The sequence below is a fragment of the Miniopterus schreibersii genome (genome assembly GCF_964146895.1).
Source record: "Miniopterus schreibersii genome assembly, chromosome: 2".
Classification (NCBI taxonomy): Eukaryota; Metazoa; Chordata; class Mammalia; order Chiroptera; family Miniopteridae; genus Miniopterus; species Miniopterus schreibersii.
Genome location: NC_138102.1, coordinates 138,423,788 through 138,436,086, shown reverse-complemented (window position 1 = coordinate 138,436,086; position 12,299 = coordinate 138,423,788). Strand labels below are relative to the sequence as shown.

Below are 12,299 nucleotides of genomic sequence, written 5' to 3'. Positions count from 1 at the left end.
GCTAGTTTTGTAAACTAGGTAATTTTAACTAAAGCTATTTTGAAGGTCCTCATCTATTGTACCTTGAGAGTGATTTACCTGCGTGTACTGCTCCCTCCTGAGACTTACTGCTAAAGGCAAGTTTATGAACAAGCAAGAACTGCCTTCCCAGGAAAAGTAAAATGGTCTAAGTCCCTCTGGCCAGCAAATTAAAGTGGACTCCAGGTAGAAATAGTGGACAGTTTGCAAGAAACAAAAGCATTATCTTGGGAGCTTAGGGACCTGATCCGACCGTCCGATCTGTCAGGGGAGAAGAGGTGTTTGTGAATTTCTGCTGCATGACCAGAGGAGGAAATGAAGAGCCAGTCAGCCAGCAGCTGAGAAAGAAGCTAAGTAGAGAATAAGCAACATTTCAGGGGTCCCAGGAGAGAAGCTGTAAGTCAGAGACAAAGTAACTAGCCAGATGTTTCCAGACCTAAAGCAGAACCAACCAAGATGACGCTTAAACTGCCAAAGCCAGGCCAACCGCTCCCTGCCCCTATTCCTTCCCTGCCTCCCAGTCACCCACATCAAGCCTCGCACCTGGAGCAAAGGAGGTGACTAATATGAGAGACAGAGACTTGCAGTGAGGAGATTGGGAGAAGGAAGAGTGGTGTCCCCAGGAATCATAGCCCCAGGAAGGTACCCTGAGCCTCAGGGGAGACCAGGGATTGCTCAGTCATCACACAGCCGGTCACAGCTGCCTTCTCTCCTCAGCCTTCCCTCAAGTGCATGTTTCTCAGCTCTGCACCTACAAACAAGTCGGGTCAAGGCCCATGAGCAGAGCTCTGAGCATCGTGTCAGTGCTTTGGGCCCATGAGCTATGCAGGACAAGGAACCCCACACACCCCACACACAGCTGGCCAGATTCCTGAGGACTGCAGTTCCAGCTTCTCCCTTCTCCTTGAAATTATTCAAGGATCAGGCCCTTATCTCCAAGAACTTGAGGGGATGGATCAAGGGCTCCAACGGTATTTCTTCAGGAGCCTCCTCATTGCCCCCGTGACCTCCTTGTTCCTCAGCGTATAGACAAAAGGGTTGAACATGGGGGTGACAACTGTGTAGAAGAGGGCAAGGATCAGGTCTGCATCCTGAGAGGAGCCTGCCGAAGGCCTCATATAGGCAACAGTCCCGGTCCCAAAAAAGAGCATGACCACAAACAGGTGGGAGGAACAGGTAGAGAAGACTTTCCGACGTCCCTGGGTTGTTGCTATCCCGAGGATGGTGGCAAGGATACAGGCATAGGAGGCCGTGATCAGTAAGAAGGGGGTCAGGATAAAGGCTACTGTGACGGCAAGATTGCCCACTCCACCCCAGAAGGTGCCTGCGCTAGCCAGCCTCAGCACAGGCAGGATGTCACACAGGAAGTGATGGACCGTGTTGGCGCCGTGGAAGGGCAGCGTGAAGATGAAGACGGAGTGAGTGGTGCCGGCGATGATGCCCATGAGGTAGGAGGCCCCCACCATGCTGGCACACGCGCCCCGGTTCATCAGGGTGGTATAATGCAGCGGCCGGCAGATGGCAGCAAAGCGGTCGTAGGCCATGGTGGTGAGCAGGCAGCATTCGGTGATGCCAAAGAGGGCAAAGAAGTACATCTGGGTGAAGCAGCTGGCAAGAGGGATGGTGGGGCAGGAGGAGAGGAGATCGGCCAGCATCCTGGGCACAATGGTTGTGGTGTAGAAGATCTCCACCACGGAGAAGTGGTAAAGGAAAAAATACATGGGTGAGCGCAGGACAGGGTCGGCCAGCGTGAGGAGGATGATTACGGAGTTGCCCAGCAAGGTGACCAAGTAGATGCAGAGCACCCCCCAAAACAGAGGGCCCTGAAGGGAAGGAAACCCTGAGAACCCCAGCAAAATGAACGCAGTTACTGCTGTGTCATTGCTACGCCCCATGTCCCCAAGGACAGATGACGATGGAGCCAGGAGAGGGCTCAGGAAAGGTATGGAATCGCCCACAGGAACACCGAGTTACCAGGAGAGGGATGGTGAGCCCCCGGCTGCTGGCAGCTCCCGCCCAGGAACCCGAGGGCAGAGAGAAGGTAACGGAGGGGAGCTGAGGATGGGGCCTTCCCGGAGGTTGGGAGCTGGAAGGTGGTTTGTTCCTCTCACCTGAGTTCTGGGTTCTAGGAGCAAAGAGCTATAACGGGTAGAATAGCTCCATCTGAGAGCGCGGTCGGGCGGGTAGGCAGAAGGGTGGGTGAGCAGACAGAACACACGAAGCTGGCGGGAGACTGAGGAAAGCTGGAGTGAGAACGAGAGCAAGGGAAAGAAAGAAAAGACGCGGATCAAAGGCTATAAAGAGAAGGCAGGTGGGGCTTTCACCTGCAAATGGGTCCCCGCGGCCCTCAGAATGCCCCTCCCTGGCTTCACAGCACAGAAGCTCAATCCCCTCAAGAGCCTGAGGCCCCGAGCAGAGCATGGGGAGGGAAAGGAGGCAGGGAAGCTGACGAAGGGGGAAGGGAGCTTTGCCTGGTAACCAGGGAGAAGGAAGCAGTTTCCTTCTGCCTCATAAAATGCCTAAGCCCCTCCGAATTCCCTGCTCTCAAGCCTGCCCTTTGGAGTCCCCAGGCCAAGTTCAATGGAGAGACCACAAAGCAGAGGGGCCTGGGACATATCCAGGGTCCTCAGGCAAGACCTGCATGAAGCTGGGCTCAGAAACCAAGTGTTCTGGCTCCCTGGCCAGCGTCTGTCTGTGGAACTGCTCAGCCCACTGCCCAAAGGCTGCTCTGGGTCCGTGGCCCCCTCCCAGAATTAGTCCCTAAGCTGGTTCCCTCATGAAAAGTAGGGAAAGCATTTTTTCAAAATCCTTTTGTAAAACAGTGTTAATACTCAAAGAAAAGAAACTGCTGAAAGAGTAGCAGGTCTGGGGAGAGGGGCTCAACCCTCTCCCAGGTGCTGAGAAAGATTTTAGAAATAGGAAAGACTCTCCCAGACCTCAGCTGGGGCAAAGGACACCCAAGAGCAGGGAATGACTGAGGTGACCCGAGTGTACGCCTTGAGCACGAATGACTCAATGAATAAAAACTAGACAAAAGTCTGGCCAGACTGGCTCAGTTAGTTGAGCATTGTCCTGTGCACTGAAAGGTTGCTGGTTCAATTCCTGATCAGAACACATATCCAGGTTGCAAGTTCGATTCCCAACAGATCTTAGGTAATAATAGTATATTAATATTGGTTCATTAATTGTGACAAATGTATCATACTAATTTTAGGTGTTACTAATAAAAGAAACTGCAGGTGGGGTGCACGGGAACAATGTGTATACTACCTTTACAATTTTTCTGTAAGTCTAAAACTATTCTGAAATAAAATGTTTCTTTTAAAAAGTTAATTTATTGACATGGAAAGATGTTCACAATATATTATTAAGTGATAAAAGCAAGGTAAAAAACAGTAACTTCTCAATATAAAATATATATTCAGATAGATAGACATTAAGATATATATATACACCAAAGTATTAACAATGATAGACTCTGGATGGAAAGAACTTGGAGTGTTCATTATTTTCTTTTTGTTTTGTATGTTTTTTAACATATTTCTGATCCATTGATCAGAAATAGGGAAAAATCATGTATAAAACATTAAAAGATATGATGGAATTTGTTTAGACAGATTTTAATATTTTTAAATTTGTACTTTATTTTCAACAAATTATGCCTTTTTATGCCTTTGGAAATGTTTTTTATCAAGTTTTATGTTGCAATTTGGTCAAAAGTGAATGTTTCTAATTGTCAGCACACATTTTTCAGATACATGCATCATAGAAAGGCCTGAGTCGAACAAGTGAGGACACTTAGGTTGTTTCAGATTTATGATGTTGAGCATTTCTGCAATTTCCAATTAAAAGAAGTTATAAATAAAAAACAGAAGAGGGGATACAGAATGAGAAATGGATCCAAGAGGGTAAACTTTTTTCCTAAAGAGCAGCATAATTCAGAGGTTTGTTCAATGTGGGTTCACATCGCTCCCGTGTGGTGAATCTCCAAATGGCCCCATTCGCATAGTCCCCTCTCTGAGCTGTGCGTGTGGGGAGATGGTAAAGGAAGGTGCTGAAGATCTACTCGTCCAAACTCCAGTCTACAGAGGAGGAAACTGAGACCTCGAAAAGCTCATTTAGTTTACCCAAAACCGCTCAGTAAGTTCGGGGTGGAGCTGAGACCAGTAATAACATGTCATCTCTACCTCATCAGCCTTGGTGCATAAATCACCTCACTAATCCTGACACAGTGAGGTTTAATTAATCTTACCCTACAGACAAGCTAGTGGGTGAGAGAGATGAAGTATCTTGTCCAAGGACACACAGCCTGACAGCAGAACTCAAACACGGTCTATCTGCCCCCAAAGCCAGAGTACCTGAACACTGTAAACCCAGCCTCCAAACCCAGTGCCCATCCTGCAGGTCTCTGTAATATGTCTGCACCTAGATCACAGAAAGAAGATGCCCTGAAGACATCTGCTCTAACTTCATCATGTCAAAAAAAAGAACACAAAGGCCCGGCCAGTGTTGCTCAGTGGTTGAGCGCCGACCCATGAACCAAGAGGTTACCGGTTTGATTCTCGGTCAGGACACATGCCTGGGTTTCAGGCCCACTCCCCAGTGGGGGGCGTGAAGGAGGCAGCCGGTCGATGACATTTCTCTCTCATCGATGTCTCTATCTCTCTATCCATCTCCCTTCTTCTCTCTCTAAAAATCAATAAAAACATTTTTTTTTAAAAAGACACAGAGATGGAAGGAGGATATGGTTATTCTGCAGTTACAGAGGGTCGGAGCTAGGGCTGAACCCATGTTCCAGGCTGTTCAGCCTATGTCCTCTCTGGCCCCTGTTCTATCTGTTAAATACTCAGAAACCTAAGCATATACGTTCTTTTTTACAGGCTAAAGGAAAGAAACCATTATTTGTACAGTTGATCCTGGAAAATATATGGAGTTTGTATGATGCTGTCTTTTAAATGCCGTCTTTTAAAGGTTAATCTACTGTGACTCTGTGTGCACGTGTGCGTGTGTGTCTGCATGTGTGCCTTGTATGTGCACATGTATTACATACACATGTATATGTATGTGCAGGGACTATCCTACACATAGAAAAGTAGCCAGGAAAACCCATGAGTAATCCTCGCTGGGAAGAGGAGTTTCTCAGATTGACACCTGCCCCTCTATAGAGCCTGGGAGTCAGAGTTAGAGATCAAAGAGTTTTAAGGAAGAAAGGGGACACTGATAGCATAAGGTTCAGGACTAAGGGGTGCTTCAGTGGGTACAAGATCCCAGGGACATACTACCCTAAAGTCCTGTGTGCAAGGCCCAGAGAGACACATGAGGTCACTAGCAAGTCAGACATCCTCAAGCCACAAGGCCCCTTCTTCCCCCAGGGCAAGAAGCCCAGGGAGCTGAAAAAGAACCTGCCCCAACCAAGAAACCTCTATCATATTCCTGCCTCGGCAGCAGAACCCAGTGTCTGGGCCTCTACATGGACCCGGGCAGGGGAGCAGGCACACTGAGGGAGGAGCAGAGATGGTATAAGAAACAGCACGGGCGCCCGGCCAGTGTTGCTCGGTGGTTGAGCATCCACCCATGAGCAAGGAGGTCACGGCTCCATTCGAGTCAGGGCACAAGCCCAGGTTGCGGGCTCCATCCCCAGGAGGGGGCGTGCAGGAGGCAGCCAATCAATGATTCTCTGTCATTATCGATGTTTCTTTCTCTCTCTCCCTTCCTCTCTCTGAAATCAATAAAAACATACTTTTTAAAAAAAGAAGTATCACCTGCAGGAGAGGGGAAAGCGTGGCCGGGACAAGGGAGGCACTTCCCTGATGTCCCGGAGGTACAAGCGCTCTGGGCATCAGGAAGCTCATGCCAGAGAACCTGAGGGCAAGGTGTAAGGCACCACAGGACAAAGGCACAGGCCCTGTGAAGACGTGTACCCCTGACGGCACAAGAGCCCACTCTCACCTCAAGTAGGGCATTTCCATCCAGGTATTTATGTAGGTGAGGTGATTTCCACCAAGCCAGAGTTCACATTCCTGGAATACACCTGCTTGCTGTTCCCCTGCCTGGGAACCTTTCTCCACTTTCTCCTCCAGTTTACTTCCTGTCCACCATTCCAGGCCCAGCACAGAAACGCCTCCTCTGAGAAGTCTGCCCTGGTTCTCCCAAAGAAACCACATTACCCCACAGCCTTCCACATTTTATTAACTTAGTAACTTAAAACCACAAACATTTATGAACTCATGGTTTCTGAGTCAGGAATTGGGCATGGCTTAGCTGGGTGCCTGTGACTCTCACAAGACTTGAATCAAGCTATCAGCTGGCTGCCCTTATCTTAAGGCTCCCCTGGGGGAGGATCTGCTTTTAGGCTCACTCACGGGGCTTTTGGCGGGCCCCGGGTACTCACTGGCTGGGGACATCAGTTGCCCGCCATGTGGGCATCTTCAGAGGGCAGCACGCAGCTTGGCAGCTGCCTTCCCTCTGAGTGAGCAAGGGACAGAGCGAGAGTGTGAACAAGATGGAAGCCACAATCTTTCTGTAATCTAATCTCTAAAGTGGCATCTCACCACTTTTTCTGTGCAGTTAGAAGTGAGTCATTAATTCTAGGCCAAAAGGCCCAGGTGACAAAAAGACTGTGACTTCTGTCTTGCTGGCTTTGTCTCATTCACTCAGAGGGGAGGATCTGTCATGTGTGCTGCCTAACAGAGAGGCCTAAACAGCGAGGAACTGAGGCCTCCACTTTCTCAAGGTGAAGGGATTACATGAGGGCTTAAGTGCCAGGGGCTGGGGGTCGCTGGGGGCCAGCTGAGGGGCTGCCGATCCCACACGTCACAGTGGGCACTGCCTGAGCATCTACTGAATCTAGCACTAGGTTAAGCAATCACATTACTTAAATCCTGTAATCCACCAGTGAGCCAGGCTTTTTTATTGCCTCTGCAGATGAGAAGGCTAAGGCCAAGAGAGGTGACGTGTGTGACTTGCTCAATGTCCCATTAGTCAGTGATCAACCCAGGATTCACACCGAGCCTCTGACCACAAGTCCGTGCCCTTTCTACAGCAACTGCCCGCCAATGATCCCCCCCACACACACACTGGACTCCTGGCTTCACCACCTGTGAGCTGTGTGACTGTGGGCACATTGTTTAAACTCTCAGAGACTCAGTTTTTCCTGTGTAAACAAAGATAATTCCAACCTCATAAGATTGTGGCAAGAATTAAATAACAATGTATGAATAGTGCTCAGCACAATACCTGGTATATAATAAAAATCAGCATTATTGCACATGAATCAGGGAAGATAGATAAGGGGAGTTTACTATGTCCATTTTCACCCTGGACTGAGAAGACAATAAAATGAAACAAAAAAATGCTACTTAAAGGATATCAAGATCAAAGAAAGTATGAGATTGAAAGCAAAATATCTTGAAAGTTACTGCTTTAAATCCCCTCAGGGATTTCTTTTATTATCTCATTCGGTCAAGTGGAGAGAAGACTTAGGAGGCCCTACTCTCCCAGCCTCAAGTGCAAGGAGTTGCTTTCTTGGTAGGGTCCTATGACCTTTCTCAGAACATTTTTATTCAGGTGAAAAGAGAAATTTGTTGGCTGGGATGTGTGTTGATGAGAGACATAAGGGGAGACAAGTAGAGGGGGAAATGAACTGAAGAATAATATGAAAATGAGAGAAAAGGGACCAGTGGCTGTCAGCAAACCCCACAAACTTTAGAAGACAAAATTGGCCTCAAGTTGTAGCTGAAGACATGATTAGGCCCAAGAAACCAGAATTATGGTGACTTCCCCCACAGAGATCATGAAAGAAAACATAAGTCTGGGAAATTCATGTACCCTGACCCCCAGACCTTTCTGATTCTCCTGGGTCAAGCTTTCTCTATGTAGGGAAAATGTGTGAGGAAGATCTCATAGGTGCTAAAAGCTCCTGAGAGCGCGAGCTTGGGGCAGGAAACTGGCCTCTCCAATCCCCTGAGATCCTTTTTACTCTAAAAGTCTAAGCCATAACTTGCATATATCAGATACAACTTAATTAACAAATACTTTCTCCCCACCGATGCTGTATAAGTTTTGATTAATTCCCTAGGGTCAGCCAAGTCTCTCTGTTTTCCTCAGGCTTGCTCCACAGCCTCACAGCCCTCAGTGCCTCCACAACAGTAATTACCTCTCCCAGTGAGACCATCACCACCAGCATAAGGGTAATCATGGCCACAGTAATTCCACAATTATTTTTGTCCCTTAACATTAAAAAAAAAAATAAAGAGTTTACAGCCTAGCCATGAATAGAGCACCTCAGGGATTTCTTTTATTATCTCATTCGGTCTTCACAGCAACCCTAGAGGTAAGCCTAGCAGGTCTCACTAAGTAACAGGAAAACTAAGGAACCACATGACTGCAAAGTCACTTGGCCAACAAGATGGAACTGAGACTTGAAACCTAGAAGTCAAATCCCCTGCTTCCAGTCCAGGACACTCTACTATACCACCCAATCCTGCCCATCTTCAGACACCCTCTCCTACAAGCTCTGTCCCCACATCTGTGACTTGTCCTCCAGAAGTCCAGCTCCTTCCAATAACAAAATGCCACAGCATCCTACACAGCAACCCAGGAACAGTTGATCTGTTCTAAGAATCTTCCTACTTCCACCTTGTCCCCTCACCACCTAACAAGGCTTCTGGAAAAAGAGCAAGTACCCCATACTGGGAGTTCATTAATTCCTGCCCACAGTTCTCATTTCACCTCTGTTACCCCACCACCACTCTGCCTCCTTCCACCTCCCATTTTCATCCCAGGGCTAAGGGGAAACTCTGTTTATATTTGTTTATTCAGTGTCTTGTTTCTTGTTGTACAACATAAATAGCTTATCAAGACAGATCGAACATCATAAGATGGCAAAAATTTTAAGTAGGAGCAAAGAAAATAAAGAGAAGAAAGTAAAATTTTTTAAAATGAAAAAGAAAGGTAGAGGTATAAAATGGAGCCAGGAATGTAACTTCAAAATGTAAAATATAAGAACTATGCCCTTCCCAAGGGTGGGCCACAAGTTTGGCTCAAAACTGTTTAGAAGACAAACCAAAAAAGGAAATCTGGTCCATTCCAGAGTTCACAGTGTCCCTGAGAGAAAACAGAGACAGACTATTCAGGGCAGTACAACTCTTCTTGGAGCTAAGACCAGGAAGAAATTTCCCTGAAGGCAACTTCTAGAGAGATGACTGTGGTTCACCATCCTTACCATTGTCTTGACAGGGAATTTCCTAAGATGACTTCTAAGAACTGCCTTCAGCATAGGGGAAGCAATTGCACTTCTGCAGTTGTGGGAGAGACTGGATACAGCTGCAGAGGTCCCCTCTGAGGAGCTAGGGGTCCCAGCCCCACACCAGGCCCCCAGCCCAGGTTTCAGTGCCAAGAAGAGAAGTCCCCATAACTTCTGGCTGTAACAACCAGCAGGGATAGAGGCTGAGGGAGTCCCATGCAGTTCCTTTTAAAGGGTTCACACATGGACTTATTCAGACTCACTCTCTCTGAGCTCCAGCGATGGAACAGCAGCTTGAAAGGCACCAGAGACATACAGGAGTAACTGAATTATCCAGGGTGAGAGCTGGGGTGGGGGGCAGCTTTCTCGCAGACAGAAGTGCTGGCAGAGGCTATTGTTCCTTTGATGAGCCCTCCCCTGACACAGCCAGCAGACAGGCAACATATCTGAGACTCCAACCTGGCTCATACACTTTGCTCTGCCCTGGTGATACCCCTCTCCACTCAACTTTCAGGCCCACCCAAGTTGTTTCCAGTGGCTTTTCCATATGAATGGCCTGTCTTGGCTCATGCTTCAGATTTTTCTAAAATCTCAAACAAGTAGCATCTGTCCTCAGCATGCTCCATACCTCTTGCCAAGTGGCCCCAAGCCCGACACTAGCTGCAGCCAGCCTTGGATCACAGCTTGGCCTCGCCTGGGCACCTCCAAACCCAGCACAAGTAGCAGCCATCTGCAGTTTGCTTTGTAGTTTATGCCAGGTGGCCTTAGACAGAACATAGGTGGTGGCTGAGCTTGGCCTGCACCTCCCAGGAAGCCTCAGAGCCAGAGCACTGTGTGGATAGCTTCAGACCACATTGAAGCACCACCACTCAATCACCTCCACAAGCGACACACTCAAGGGTCAGATTCAGTGGGCACCAGAGTCTCACTGAAGTAAGTCCTCCACAGTGGTTTGTGGTCACAGCCAGCCCTTGCAGCTGAACAGCCTGGAGGTAAATCCCTCCCATCCACAAGCCAACAGCAATCAAGGCTCAACTACAACAGAATGGTGTACACAACCCACATGGGGGGTGGGGATGGACCTGGAATGCCCAGCTTGGGAGATCAGGGAGGCTGTGCCATTGGACCCCACAGGACACCTACTACAAAAGGCCTCTCTACCAAGCCCAGGAGAAGTATCAGCTCTGCCTAATACATAGAAACAAACACAGGGAAGCAGCCAAAATGAGGAGGCAAAGAAACATGTCCCAAATGAAAGAACAGTGAAACTCTAGAAAAAGAACTAAACAAAATGGAGACAAGCAATCTACCAGATGCAGAGTTCAAAACAGTTTTTATAAAGATGTTCATTGAACTTACGGGAAGAGTAGATGAACTTAGTAAGAACTTCAACAAAGAAATAGGAAAAATAAAAACAGAGATAGAAAACATAAAAAAATAACCAGTCAGAAATGAAGAATACATTACAGGGAATCAACAGAGTATATGAAGCTGAGAATCAAATTAGCGATTTGGAATATAAGGAAGCAAAAAACACCCAATCATAACAGCAAAAAGAAAAAAGAATCCAAAAACAAGAATAGTGTAAGGAACCTCTGGGACAACTTCAAGCATACCAATATTCACATCATGGGGGTACTGGAAGGAGAAGAGAAAAATCAAGAAATTGAAAACCTATTTGAAAAAATAATGACAGAAAACTTCCCTAACTTGTTGAAGGAAATAGACATTCAAGTCCAGGAAGCACAGAGAATCCCAAACCCAAAGAGGCCCACACCAAGACACACCCTAATTAAGATGACAAAGGTGAAAGACAAAGAGAGAATCTTAAAAGCAGCAAGAGAAAAGCAGTTAGTTGCCTACAGTTAGGAGCTCCCATAAGACTGTTAGCTGATTTCTCAACAGAAACTTTGCAGGCCAGAAGGGAGTGGCAAGAAATATTTCAAAGTGATGAAAAGCAGGGACCTACAAACAAGATTACTCTACCCAGCAAAGCTATCATTTAAAATCGAAGGGCAGATAAAGAGCTTCCCAGAATCCAGAAAAAGCTAAAGGAGTTCATCACTACCAAACCAGTATTATATGAAATGTTAAAGGGTCTTCTTTAAGAAGAAGAAGGAGAAGAAGGCCCTGGCCAGGTAGCTCAGTTGCTTAGAGCATCATCCCGATATACCAAGGTTGCAGGTTTGGTCCCCAGCCAGGGCCCATACAAGAATAAACCAATGAATGCATAAATAAGTGGAACTATAAATCTCTCTCTCTCTAAAATCAACAAATAAAAATTTTTGAAAAAGAGATAAAAAATATGAACAATAAAATGGTAATAAATACATAACTATCAACAATCAAATCTAAAAAAACACACAAAATAAACAAACAAGCAGAATAGAAACAGACTCACAGACACAGAGAACATTTTGACAGTTGCCAGATGGGAGGGGTGTTGAGGGGATGGGTGAAAAAGGTGAAGGAATTTAGAAGTACAAATTGGTAGTTACAGAATAGTCATAGGGAATATAATCAATAATATTCTCATAACTATGTATGGTATCAGATGGGTGCAAGTTTATTGGGATGATCACTTAGTAAGTTATATAGTGTCTAATCACTGAGGTGTACACCTGAAATTAATATAATAATGTATTTCAACTGTAATTGAAAAATAAAAACTGATTTTAAAGAAGAAAACAAAACAAAAAATAATACAATAAAAATTAAGGATTACAAGTAAATAAATAAATGTAGAGAGGCAAAGAAGGGACCTGGGGGTTATTTTTATTTTACAGCTTTTTTTTTTAATCCTCACCTGAGGATATTTTTCCATAGCTTTTTAGAAAGAGTGGAAGGGAGAGAGAGAGAGAGAGAGAGAGAGAGAGAGAGAGAGAGAGAGAGAGAGAAGCATTAATGTGAGAGAGATACATCGACTGGTTGCCTCCCACACGTGCCCCAAAAGGGGCTGAGCCTGCGACTGAACTCAGGATTGAACCTCGGACCCTTCAGTCCGAGGGCTGACACTCAAACCACTGAGAAAAACTGG

The 12,299-nt window shown here is 46.5% G+C and overlaps 1 protein-coding gene across 1 annotated transcript; it reads right to left on the bottom strand.

Annotated features, from left to right (window-relative positions):
* Nucleotides 1-974: 974 nt before the first annotated feature.
* LOC308552873 (olfactory receptor 10P22-like) lies at nucleotides 975-1,913 on the bottom strand (the record flags this gene model as incomplete). The annotated part of the gene is made up of 1 exon (XM_081128260.1): nucleotides 975-1,913. The coding sequence occupies one exon, from the start codon at nucleotides 1,911-1,913 to the stop codon at nucleotides 975-977; it is 939 nt and encodes a 312-aa protein (XP_080984386.1).
* Nucleotides 1,914-12,299: the final 10,386 nt, after the last annotated feature.